The sequence below is a fragment of the Myotis davidii genome, unplaced genomic scaffold (assembly GCF_000327345.1).
Source record: "Myotis davidii unplaced genomic scaffold, ASM32734v1 scaffold2257, whole genome shotgun sequence".
Taxonomy (NCBI): Eukaryota; Metazoa; Chordata; class Mammalia; order Chiroptera; family Vespertilionidae; genus Myotis; species Myotis davidii.
Genome location: NW_006288189.1, coordinates 32,743 through 46,504, shown reverse-complemented (window position 1 = coordinate 46,504; position 13,762 = coordinate 32,743). Strand labels below are relative to the sequence as shown.

General features: G+C 45.6%; 1 protein-coding gene across 1 annotated transcript; it reads right to left on the bottom strand.

The window, feature by feature from the left end:
- Nucleotides 1-319: 319 nt before the first annotated feature.
- LOC102769301 (arachidonate 12-lipoxygenase, 12S-type) lies at nt 320-11,872 on the bottom strand. The gene is made up of 14 exons (XM_006760063.1): nt 11,738-11,872; nt 11,016-11,217; nt 9,647-9,728; nt 9,420-9,542; nt 9,230-9,333; nt 8,815-8,975; nt 8,453-8,596; nt 7,617-7,826; nt 4,826-4,912; nt 4,424-4,593; nt 3,850-3,971; nt 927-1,027; nt 624-794; nt 320-499 (listed from the first exon to the last, which is right to left on the bottom strand). Exons 1-14 carry the CDS (start codon nt 11,870-11,872, stop codon nt 320-322), a joined length of 1,992 nt encoding a protein of 663 aa, XP_006760126.1.
- Between the last annotated feature and the right edge of the window lie 1,890 nt (nt 11,873-13,762).

The following is a 13,762-nucleotide window of genomic DNA, read 5'->3' as shown; positions in this document are numbered from 1 at the left end:
CTACTGGGGATGTGCCCGCAACCCAGGTACATGCCCTTGACCGGAATCGAACCCGGGACCTTTCAGTCCGCAGGCTGACGCTCAATCCACTGAGTCAAACCGGTTTTGGCAAGGAATGTGTTTTCAAGTTAAAGGTCATTCTGTTAGATGACCTGGAAGTGGGACAGTGCCTCAGGCTAGTGATATATTGAGGGATGACACTCAGATAGAAAAGAAAATAGAACCACAGCAACTCAGATCCAGGAAAACGTAAAACTCAAAAGGAAAATGTTAACCCTAGCATTGGCCTGTCGTCTTTGAAAGGCCATTATACTGGGGCTCAGACAGCAACACTATTCTCTATGCAGCTTGGCTTCAGGTATTCATATGGAATGTCTAGCTGCTCATTCCGGGCCACTATCTCCCTTTCCAGGTTGTCCAGATCTGCTTGAAATTGTCTTAAAATAGCCTTGGGCCCAGGGCCTGAGAAATATTCTTCTGTGTGATACCCCAGGGGTACCTGAAGCAGAAAAGAAGGATTGATCAGCTTCTAGTTCCAAGACACAGGGACCAGAGCCCAGCCCCACATTCTGAAATTTCTTTTCCATTATCACTGCCCCAGAATTCCCCAAATCCCCTCTCACCATGTCTGGCTGCTGCCGGCCCACTTGCCTCACGCAAAGCATGTGAAGACAGCTCTGCCGAACATCTGGGAGTGAGCCCATCACTGTGGCCATTGTCACATCTTCCTTGGTGGTAGGAGGGGGCATCCGCATTGTGCATGGGGCATTAAGGACCCAGAAAAACCAGTCATGCTGAGGAGGGGAAGAATCTGGAGTCAACTAAGCACTCTGATATGCAGGGCTCTAGCTCCCAACTCTTTCCTTCAAACATACCCTAGACCAGGCACTTTTCCCTCAGGGACCCAGGCTTTCAGTTGCCCATACCTGGCTGAAGTTGACTGCTGCATGCTGGGCAGTGCATCTGAAAATGCACATGGTAAGGAAATGGCAGAGCTGAGCCCGAGACTGGAAGGAGACAGGAAAACCTAGGAGAAGAAATACCAAAGTTTAGAAACTACAATCCCTTAAAAAAAGGATGAGGGAATGAGTGCTAATGTCTGGAGATACCCAAATGTTAGAATTAGTGAGCATTCATTCACTCAGTCATGTAAAATAAAAAAGAATAAAATAGCTAGGAATATATTGAACCAAGGAGGTGAAATACCTGTACACTGAAAACTGAAATTTTCAGACACCAAAGAAAGAAATTCAAGAAAATAAATTGAAAGCAATTCTATTATCATGGATTGAAAGAATTAATATTGTTATAATGTCCATACTACACAAGGCAATCTACATGTTCAATGCAATCCCTATGAAATTCCAATTGCATTTTTCAAAAAAAATAGAATAAATCAACCTACAATTATATGAAATCAGTAAAAATCCCAAATAACCACAGAAATCTTGAGAAAGAATAACATAGTTCAAGGCGTCCTCATCCTGCTTCCCAATTTCAAACTGTATAACAACGCAAAGTTCATCAGATCAGTATGGTGTTAGGCACACAGCAGACACATAGATCAACGGAACCAAATGGAGAGCCCCAAAAGGGAGCCAAGAATATACAATGGGAAATGACAATGTCTTCAATAAATGGTGTTGGGAAAACTGGCAGCCATATGCAAAGGAATGAGACTGGACTATTATCTTATACCACACACACAAATGAAGGACAAATGGATTAAAATCCTGAAACCATAATACTCCTAAAAGAAAACATAGATGTAAGCTCCTTGACATCAGTCTTGGTGATGATACTTTGGATTTGCGAAAGCAAGGGCAACAAAAACACACATATGGAACTACATCAGGCTAAACATCTTCTGCACAGCAAAGGAAACTATCATTCCACTCAATATACAGGCAAGTGTTTTAAAATATAGTTTCTATTATTATTCAGTTGTGCTGAGGCCAACAGGCCAGGAGATAACTGCCATGGAAAAGATATGTGTTATACTCACAGATCCCAAGAGATGGGTACCTGCCGCACCACAGGGGACCACACTGGGAGCACCAGGGTTGGTCAAGAGGCAGAGGGGGTGAGGGGAAAAAGTAGCAGGGGCCTTTATCATGGTTTCCATGAGGAGGAACAAGCAAGGCAGAATAAGCAGGTGTAGGACAGGCTAGTTTCAATAATTCCAGTGGGCTCTGGAGTGTGGTAGCTGTCCCTAGGCTGGTACCTGGCCCGAGGTGACTTGGCCAGGGAAATAGTGACCCAGAGTGTAAGAGCTCAATACAGGTGGTGGTTGGGACTTCCGGCATATGAAAAGCATGCTCCCAGAGGAATGGTTTGCTATATCAGAGAATTAGCTGGCCCTGGGAAGGGTGGTGCCTTCTGGGTCAGCAAGACTCCAAGAGGTCAAAGTATCAAAGCTGCAGAATAAATAGACATGATGAATGCAGTGAGATGGGGTCATAGAGTTTGATGCCTGACCAAGGTCATCTACCCCATGGCAGAGTCTGGACTCTCCTATTTCACATGCTGATCATATTGGGGAGGTATTTTTGTGTGGGGTGGAGCATATGATTAAACTCATCTAACACTATGTACTATGCAGGTTTCAGCACTGTCACACATTATATCATTGGGTCTCAAACATTCTGTCAGATTAAATGTGAGGATTGTGACCAAATGTATGTCCATTTTAGAAATAAGGAAACTAAAAGTCAAAGCGAAAGAGACCTAGTGGATGGCTCAAGGTCACAAGGATGGAAAGAGGCAGAAACCAGTACTTTAGAAACAAATATTAGGGTGTGGCCTTTAATGAGGATAATGTGGGAGTAATCGGGCAGAGAGGACATTGAAAGTTGAAGGCGAGGATGGGGGAATCAGAGGTTAAAGCTTATGTATGACTATTTTTTAAATGCTTAAGGTGGGGATTTTATGGAAAGAGCATGGTTAGGGAGAGAAAGAAGCATTTTAGGGGGCATGGGATGCTTGAAAGACAGAGCTGAAAAGTACCACAGAACATTTTGTTCTGAAAGTGTTGGGACAGTGGGCGTGTTGCCCAGATCCTCCAAGAAAAGCCTCTCTCCAAGGATCTGGCTTTGGTATTTTAAACCCTGCATCATTTGCATTTCAAGGCCTGTCCACAATAGCTTCCCAGGATATGTTTGTACCTGTTCCACAGGCTGAAGATGGGACTCAAGGTGTTGGTATGAAGTATGAGGGGGCAGGGCCTGAAGGACAATTTGAAATGAACCAAGGTGGCCCATGTGTGCAAGAGAGAGGAGGAGGAAACTAGGCAAAGCCCAAAAAAGCTATTTCTTCCTCATAGAGGAAAATGTGGAGTGGGAGAATGAAAGATAGATCCTAGTGAGGAAATGAACCAGCAAGAGAAAACTGAGAGTCAGTTTGCATCTGGAAATGACCTTGCACTGCAGTAGTGTGGCGTGTGTCTGCACCCTCTGTGTGTGGTGGACAGAAGCAGGCAAGAGGAGGAGGGTGGGAAAGCCAGAGAGGTCATTATGAACTTTGGTGGCAATTTTTTTTTCCTATTTGCATTCTTATAAAGAGCATCAGAGAGCACAGGCAGGTTGTGTACCCACTGGACCCCAGGCTGTGGCAGGTTGGGAGCATCTGTGGCGAGAATGGGGGATGGCCATAAAGGCTGATGGTCAGGAACATTGAGGAGACTAATCCTTGAGTTTCTAGAATTGTCCTAACATTTAGGAGGTGAAATGGAATTCAGATGCTTCATGTGTGGAGGTCAAGAGGGTAATAAGGGGTTATGTCCCCAGAAGGCCAGGCTGACACTCTGAGCAGAGTGTCTGAGGAGCTTTCTTCTCTGGGGAGGGATCTTACCTCGGTCCTGGGCCTGGCACAGCCCCACCTCAGTGATCTCCCGACACCAGGCCTGCAGCTCAGGGTCCCCTCTCACGACGTCATCCCCGTGGTAGAAGAGGTGGATGATCCCCTCCACGTACCTGCCCAGAGAAGAAGGGAGCTGAACTCATTAAGAGTAGAAGGCCCTAGCCTCTGACCTCTACGCCTTTCTGTGGCTTCTGCCAAGCTCCTTCCACTGTATCTGGGGACAGATCACAAGACTTACTTTTTGGGACATCCCTGAACTCTACTTTAGAAAGGAAGGAAATATGGGTCGTTAGTTTTAAGAGTTCCCTAAGCATGACTAATAACCATTCTTTCTAACAATATCCTGGTTCTTCCAGAACCCCATCTCCCCATTCCCAGCTTTCCCAACCTAGGCTCTCCCTTATTCCACTTTCCTCCTTTTCAGATCCTACCCACTGTCTCCTCTGCTCCCTCTGTCTGGACCCCCTTCTTTCATGTTTCTTTTGGCACATACTGACCTCAAGACAGAGACCCGCTCTCCCTCCCCCCAATGGCCATCTATTTCTCAGCTCCCACTTTCACCCACCGGGCAATGATCTCCCAGAGCCGTAAAGCATCATGGGCATAGAGAGCACTTGGGACTCCCAGCAGGCCCCGGTCAGCCAGATCTTCAGGAGGACAGAGGGAGCGGTAGGTCAGCTTAGCCATGGCCCGACGCATCAACTGCACATGGGGCCCTCCTCCTGTATTCATTGCCTGGAATTTGAGAGTTGACAGGTCTTGAGAGATAGAAGGAGAGTTTCAGAATCTTGACATAGTATATAAGGGGTTCACAGTGGGATTTACAAAATTGAAAGTATAAAATGAACAGGCTCATGGGTTTAAGGATCAGGACATTCATACCAGGTGGTGTGAGACTGTGAAGATGGCAGGGGGGTTGTAGAGAGATGAAAGATAAGGCAGCCCCATGCCCCCATTTCCTCTTTACCTGACTAAATAGTCCACTATCTGAGTCGAAGTGTGTCCGTCCACGTATGTTTATATCCATGGTGTAGCGCCTGTGTGGGATCAGGAGCTGGATGAAGAAGATTAGAGAAGGGTTGTTATTGGAGTCCATGCTTGGGTCCTCCCTTGTAGGGAGTGGCACTCAGCCTGGTGACGTTCTCTCCTCTGGATCTTTTCCTCCCTGCCAGTGCCTCTGCAGGCTGGTCTCCTGCTGCTGTGATCACTAACTCTCACGCTCTCCATGACTGTACTGTGAGTGAGGTTGTGGAGCTAGAACCTAAGTGATTCTAATGTGCAGCCAAGGTTGAGAACCACTGGGTTAGGAAGTATTATCATTACCTTTATTGTATCCACCTTGAATGTAATTGTCTGTTTAGAAGCTACCCCTTCTTAGCTTTTTATGTCATTTAATGCTTCCTCTATCATTCAAATCTTCTCATTCCCTAAACTAGCCTCTCTCCTCATTTTCAAAGCTCTCCCTCCAGCTGCTTATTGTTTTCCTCTTGGTTTCCTTTGGGGAAAGGATACCTTCAGTCAGAATTTTTGGAGCCAAATTAAGCTACCTGCTTAAGCAGCAAATGGGTTGTCACGAAATCTGTTCCTAATTGTCTCCTCTTTCCTGCTTTTTTAAAAACCTATTTAAAAAAGCACACCTGCCTTGGCCACTGTGCTCAGCGGTTAGAATGTTGGTCTGAGCACTGATGGGTCATGGGTTCCTTTCCCAGTTAAGGGCGTGTACCTGTATTGCAAATTCAATCCCAGGTGCTGGTAGAGGCACATACGGGAGGCCACCAATCAATGTGTTCTCTCTCTGAATGATCTCTCTCTATCTCTCCTTTTCTCCCTTCTATTCTCTCTAAAAATCCATGGAAAATATATCTTCAGGTGAGGAAGAACAAAAAAAATTTATATAAAGTACAACGAATCCTGATAAGGGCTTCTTTTTATCTTAAATTATTTTTATTTCATTTTAATCTGGTTGATAAAGAGGATTCAGACAGTTTGGGTGTTGATCAGAGTTTTTGATGCTGGAAAAAGGGAAGGACACAAGTGATACTTCCATAATCAAGAATCAAGGTAGCTCACTCATATTGTTCTTTTCAGAAAGTTCATGGAGGGATGCTGGTGTCACAGAAAATACTAAGACAATAGTGAGGAGCAAAGAACCCAGAACAGAGTTCCTAACAGCAATGACAGAAATGATGATAATAAAAATAACAGCAGAAAACTGACATTTTTCTAGCATTTAGTCTGTAATGCCTTAACAACCCAACAATGCAGATCGCTATCCTCATTCAGAGATGAGGACACTGAAGACACGTTTGGTGCGTTCTGAGACCAGGAGTCAGGCTTTAGACATGAGCAGTCTGAATCTAGAGCCTGCACAGATAACCTTGGTAAGTTCTGCAGGCTTAGCCCTCCTGGGAGTTTCAACAAACTGTCTGCCATGGATGGAGTTGCTATGGTGAGGGAATATGGCTGTGGAGGGGGCTTATCTAGTAAAAGGGCATTTTGAAGTGTAAAATTGGCATAAGTGATTCAAGCTAGGAGGGAGATGGTCACCCAAAGGCATCATGAGGTTATCAAATCTGAGAGCCCATGATCTATATTAGTAACTATTTTGTCTGTGTCACCCTAGAACCCCGAACAACCACAGCCCAGAGGAGGGTTGGCACTGGAACTCGCAGTGACATTACAGTTCAGTTGTTCTGCCTGCCAAACACTCATTTGCATATCTTACCAACACTTCAAACTCTTTGTATTTAAAGCTCAACACCTCCTCTTTGCCTCCAAACTGGCTTCTTTTCCTGACTACACTCTGACCACTGCTCTACTTCACAGGCTTATAGATTTTTGCCCCCTGCTCTGCCCTGTTTCCTGCATCAAAGTGCCACTGAGATCTGGAAAACAATTGTAAGACAAGCACAAGCCTTATTTTACTGCCTTCTGCCTAGCAATAGACACTGAACTCGCTGTTTATAGCATCACAGTATTTCTTGGTCATTCCCACAGCATTTAGTTTGTGAGCTCCTAAGCCTGGCAGTGCTGAGGCCTCTGGCCTTTCTCTCCAATATTGCACAGGCATGACGCAGGCAGACTCCTCCCTCCCATCCCTGTCACCACCATGCTAATGCACAGCTTTAGTCTCCTCACTCTGGGGTAGATGTCAGTGACCAGCCAGGCCCTTGCCCTTTTATCTTGTGCTCCTCATAACGTCCAGTTGCAGTAGAACATTCTCCATCAATACTATAGAGTTTATAGTTATCTCTTGTTATTTCCACCTCTATTCCAAGATATGTTTCTCTGGCTGTTTGTCATGTCTACCATTTGTCTTCTTGGCTAAATGGCAACATATTGGTTTAACAAATTATATTCCCACTCCCCTCCAGACCCACTGCTGGAGAATTTCAGAGAATTGACTTAGAATATGTGTAGAAAAATGTAAATAACCGGACTTAACAGGCTAGATGGTCTCTGTGTGTATTATGACATAATTACATGTGAATCTATAATTAGCTCAAAATCAATAGAATTTAAATGTGAAAATATGACCACAAAATTCAGGTCTTGTCATAGTTAACTGTGTCTTGTCCCCTTCTGCCTATGAAAATTCTTTGCTGCAATACCATATCAGTGCTAGATTATTTCAAAGCAGGTTTGTTTCATATTCCCAGACAGATGGCTTAGGCTTTTTAAATTCTGTGGAAATGTTGCATTGTTTCCTTTCTCTGGGATGTGAGCAAGAGGGGAGACAGGGAAGGTGGAGTATGTACCTTGAACACAGGGTGCAGTCCTGGGAGGCACCTCATGGTGGCTACAGCGATGACCTCAGCCAGCATATGAGTGTTCAGCACGTGATATTGGAATAGTTGCAGTTGAAAATCTGAATTTCTGACCCAGGACTTTGCCAGGAGCCAGGCAAGAGGAGGGTCTGAGGGCAGGAACAGTGGTGGGGTTGGGTAGCTGGCCTTGGGAGGCTGGATCTGCAATAAGGAGGAATTAAGTATTCCTTGACCTCATCGTATGTTAGACACTGTGCTCAGTTTCTGGGGGGAAATTGTGAATAAGATTGTCTCCCAGGGGTCATAATCTAGTAGGAGGAATGAGGATCCTTCCAGTCGTTCTCTCACTAGCTCTAGGGAAGTGTGAGTGCCATGATGGTCAGGTTCAAAGCAGGAGGAAGTGGAAAGAGGGAGTCCAGTGTGACCATAACAGTGGTTTGGGAGAAACCTGATGAAGGTATGAGTTAGGATGGTAGATACCTGACAGTTCTCATCAATTGACTGATGAGAACAGTAAGAGTGAAAATGCATTAAAAACAAGGGAGAATATGTCTAAAATAGAAGGGATATTCCAAAGATTCAAAGGTCAGAAAGAGATTGAGTAGCCTTAGGGTGAGGACCAATAGAGAGCATTCTGACTCTCACAAAAGGTAATTTCATGTGAGTAGTGAGCAGGCTGCGAGGTAGAAAGGAGAAATTGGAGACAAAGAGAGATCTCACTGAGTGAGGTGGGGGTGGGGGGACAAGAGCTGGCAGTCTTTGTCCCTGGGCAGTGGTTGGGGTGAAGGGAGAGCAGTGTTAGGAAGAGGATTTCCAAAACACCTCACCTGGATGACCATGGGTAGCAGCTTCCCACTGGGTTCCATCTTCAGCATGACGAGTGGGGCAGCCAGGTACTGCTGCTCTCCTTGGATCACGTTGGCTGGAATTCCATCCAGCAGGATAAAGTCAGCTTCAAACAGGGAACCATTCTCTACTTTCTCTTCTGCTACCTCTGTCTGGCACCCAAGAGTCTCATAGTTTCCTTTACATACTTTATCAACTGCAAGTTTTTCCTGCAAAAGACTCTGCACATAGGAACAGTGGATTAATACAGTCTCCCTTCCCTGATTCATTACTGGTCCTTCCCCTTCACCACATCCCTTCCCTCACAGACAACGAAAAGACAATCAAGGGCTGGAGGCTGTACCTGGAGTTCTTTCTCCAGCTGGGCACGAAGCTCCTCCATCCCCGCGGGCAGCACCAGCCGGGAGGGCAGAGAGGTGGGGCGTCTCAACAGCATGGGGTTGGCACCATTGAGGAACTGGTAGCCAAAAAGCTCATCATCCTGCCAGCGCTGGTGAACCTTCTCTGTGGAGTAGGAGTGGAGGTTAAGGGGAGGATATTTACAACAACCCAATTTCCCTCTTCTTTAGGTTTTAATACAGCAATTCAGGCATATAGTCACTCTGTATCCAGCCCCTGTCCTTTCTTCTTGTTGCCTCAGAGATATGACCACACATAATATCTTCTCACCTGGGAGGTGCTGGGGGACTATGGAGTGTGAAGTTTGAGCCATCAAAACAGGCTATTATGAAGTTACAAAGGTCTATGGGAATACTGACCACAAAGGGTGCTCTTGGGGCCCCAGAAGATCTGATCAAAAGCCTCTAGGCTGTCCCAGGAGTTCAGGAGGGTGTAAACACGTTTGAGGATCATCTCCAGTAACCTAGGACAGATATCAAGGTTGGCACTGTCAACTCACCAAATCCTGCCTGTTATGGGATCCACCACTCCACTGGGATCTTTTCTCACCCTGTCTTCTCCGTCCATTCATAGTTCAGCCTCTTTCCACCATGAAATTTCATATCTGGGGGCAGATCCTTCTCAGAGTCCGCAGCTATTGTCAGGGGTAATCCTTCCTTCCAGGTGCTCCAACTAGCAGATGGAGAAAAGAGTTCAGGAAGGAATTAGGGGTCAGTGATGGTGGCAGGATTAGAGAAGAGGTGGGAATATCAGGAGGGCTATGGATGGGTGGTTACCGGTAGATCAGCTGTCTTTCCTTCAGTTCTCTCTCTCGATGCTTCTGGAATTCGTCCAAGGTACTCTCTTCTGCCAGGCGGGCTAGAAGAACATTTGACCACATAAGTTTGTCCAATTGCTGCTATCCCTGACTTGATCTAATCTCTCATTCTTAACTGTATTACAGAGAAAAGAGTTCAGGAAGGAATTAGGGGTCAGTAATGGTGGCAGGATCAGAGAAGAGGTAAGAATATCAGGTGGGCGGTGGGTAGGTGCTTACCATTTCCTATTCACTATAAATATGCACTGTGCTGTTCTCTGTCCCTACCTCCACCTGATCCCTGAGACACAAATTCTATGTGTGTTATCTTCAGCCATCCCCTCTCACCTGTCTTAGGGAGCAAATAGTTCCATGGTGCTACTTTTCCCTCACTCCATCTCACCTAGCCTCCCCGTCACATGGTTTATATTTGTTAACCTGACTTGTCCTTTTCTCACCTGTACTTATATTGTCTTGCAAAGATGCCTATTTCATTTTTTATTAAATTTATTGGGATATAACATTGATTGATAACATTATATAAATTTCAGGTGTACAATCTTACAATATGACATTTATATACTCTGAGTATGTTCACTGCCCAAAGTCTAGTCTTCTTCTGTCACCATATATTTGACCCCCTTTTATCCTCTTCCCTTTGGTAACCACCATTCTGTTGTCTATATCTATGAGTTTGTATTTTTATTTGTTTTGTTTGTTCATTTTTGCTTTTTGTTTTTTTATCCCACTTAGGAGTCAAATTATGCAGTTCTTGTCCTTTTCCTTTGACATTTCATTTAATTGAATACTCTCAAGATCCATCCATGTTGTCTCAAACAGCATGCCATCTTTCTAAGGGCTGATTAGTCTCCATTCTTACATGCCATTGTCCTAAATTTCTCTCCAGTCATATTTCTCCTCCATGTGTCCCACAGCAACAAATCCCCTATAGCCCGTGCTCACGCATCCCCACCCCAGTCAGTGTGCTCCCTGCCCTGCCAGTTGTCTTCCATGTTATCACAGCCAAACCAGCTCTTCACATCATATCATTTATTGCTTCCTTCCCTGCCTCCTCTCAGGGGTCCCATGTGCTAGCCTTGCCTGTCCCTGCCCTAACTTGTTCCCAGTCACATGGAGATCTCCTTCTCACTTTACTTTGGCTATTCTGTTTTCCAGAGCATGGCTGCACCTCCCGTTCCCAGGGTACACCTTGGGAGGTGGGATGTACACATCAATTATTTCCCTCTCCAGTCCTACTTATAGCCTTTTTATTTATGCATAATGTTCCCCTTGTTTCTTCCTCAGTATTCCGTGGGCCCTGCTCCCACTTCCCTGAGGCGGCCCCTCACCTGTGCCCTCAGGCAGGGTCAGCATGCCCTCGCCCTGCACCCAGCGGTAGCAGGGGAAGGTGGCCTCCCCGAAGGCTCCTGGGCCCTGCACTGTGATGCGGTCACAGAACCAGGCATCGTCCACCAAGGAGTGATGTTTGCGCAACTTCACAAACTGCAGTGGCCCCAAGTCCTGGGAAATGTCCTGCTCAAACGCCTCCACCTGTGGGGACCAAAACCCGGTGAGACCTCTAGTGGGGACCCTGTAGAGGCATTTAACTGAGGGTGCAGGGTGGGTGGGGCTTTTGTGGAGTCCAGTGACAAGGCCTCCAAAGACAGCAATTCCTCCTCCCAACATCTGAGCGGTGGGTCTCAGATGACCCATTGAACCGGGAGGACCAGGAACCCGACTGAGACCACAGTGACTTGAACACTGAGCACCAACACCTGCAGCTGCACCCGGGCTCTCGGAGGAGCTTCCCCTTTGACCATTGATCCCATAATGACATTTGGGAAAGGAGTGGAGGTTGTGTGGATCAGAGTCTAGGGGAGGGAGAAAGGGGTTGAGGTCCAGCTGGGCCCTGGCTCTGAATCTCTCACCCATCCAGGTACAGGCATCCCTTCTCACTGGAAGTCACAGCTGGTGCGATTGTGCTGTCACTGGCTCTCAGCCTCCCAAGTCTGAACTGCCCTCAGGCATGGAGCTCAGCCAGGGGGCCTGAGTTCCCCCTTCTTCCGCTTACCTGGCCCCGCGCTGGCCTCAGCTGCAGCTCCAGCTCTGCCTCCCCGAGTTCCCCGACCAGCCACAGCTGCACGCGGTTGAAAGACCCAGAGAAGAGCCAGGCCCCGGTGGCCACTTGGATGTGGTAGCGGCCCATGGCAGCAGGTGGACTGCCTGAGTGTCAGAGGTTCCCAAAGATTCCCAGGCTGGGTTTCTTCCCGCTTCATGCAGGACAAACCCAGGGCTTTAATAAAGCAGGACTGTGTGTGCCAGCCCACTACCGGATTGGGCCCCACCCAAGACAAACCAGAACGTGGGATTAGCCCAGAGGGTGGGGGAAAGATGGCTGCTCCTCTCCACACATTGTAAGGGATTTATATTGTTAAATGTTTTATGGCTACTCCTGACAACAGGATTTCCCTCTGCTGTCTTTATACCCAGTATTCTCCCTACCCAAACACACGCACACACACACACACACACACACACACACACTCCATGTTGCTCAGATCTTGCACTTCTCTCTTTTAAAAAATCACTCACAATGCTCCCTTTCTCCCCATTTCTCTTTAAAATATTATTGAATTGCAAAAATTCTTCCCATTTTATTTTATAGAAGAATTCAAATCGTTTGATCACTTATTATTTGAGCAGAATAAAGTAAAGGCTGAGAGTTTGGGAGACTATTAACAGGGTCAATTCTTTGCCATCATCTCTTTCTCGGCAGTTGTAAGGAGAAGGAAGTAGAGAGTGATTCTCTCAATTATATGATATAAGCACCACCACCAACTCTCAGGGGAAGTGACTATGCTGAGTTTTCTGGTGGAGCAAAAACCCAGTGAGGTAGCTATTGCCGTACCACTTCTTTAGAAATAAAGACATTCAAGTTCAAAAAGATGAAGAGATGTTACCAAAGGCACCCAAAATGCAGGTGGGTGATCCCAGAAAGTGTCATGATTCATATCATAACCCATTCTCTATTTAACCCTCTGGCTGTTGGCTTCTGGCCTTAGTTTCCTACTGAACCTTCTCCTAAAGCTTCTTTATGACTTGTTGATTCTTAAATTCCAAGGTTGTTTTTTTTCAGTGGTCATGGTTGTCAAAGCCTGTGATGCTTTGACATTTGTCTTTTAGCTGAGCTGCTGGCAGAGGTTCCTGTTGTAGTTCGTTGACCTCTGGCCACCCTTCTGTTTCACTTGGAGTTCAGGGAGCAGAGGAAGTGCATGTCCACAAACCCACATCTCCCTCAGCCTCACCAAATCCTGACCTGTTTCATTTCCTAACTTCGATGACCAGTCCTAGAAGAGTTATCTGAGAATATACACTCTATATCCCTGTACCACTCAACTACAATCACAAAATACATTACTCTGATACTGATATATTCCACAAGGTCTGGGTTTTTACCCTGTTATATATGTTTTTTTAAATAAATAACAAATCATGGTAGGATCTTTTGGAATTGGCAAAGATAATCCTGATTCATAATTACAAAATCTGAGTGTTGTATATAGGATTCAGTATGATATGATTCATTGTAATTATACCAAATTATATGTGCAGAATTTTATTTCTGAGTTATTACATATATACTTCATGTTTTCATTTTTCCTTGATTTTTTAAAAATTTTGTTTTATTGCTTAAAGTATTACAAAGAGTATTACATATGTCTCCCCCGCCCCCCTTGACCTTCCTCCGGCCTTCCCTACTCCCCAGTGTCTTGTGTCCATTGGTTATGCTTATATGCATGTATACAAGTCCTTTGGTTGATCTCTTGCCCCCACCCTAACCCTTCCCGGCCTTCCTGCTGTACTTTGACAGTCTGTTTGATGCTGCTCTGACTCTGTATCTATTTTTTGTTCATCAGTTTATAATGGTTTTTATTATCCCTAAATGAGTGAGATCATGTGGTATTTTTCTTAGATTGACTGGCTTATTTCACTTAGCATAATGCTCTCCAGTTCCATCCATGCTGTTGCAAATGGTAAGAATTCCTTCCTTTTTACTGCAGCATAGTATTCCATTGGGTAGATGTACAACGGTTTC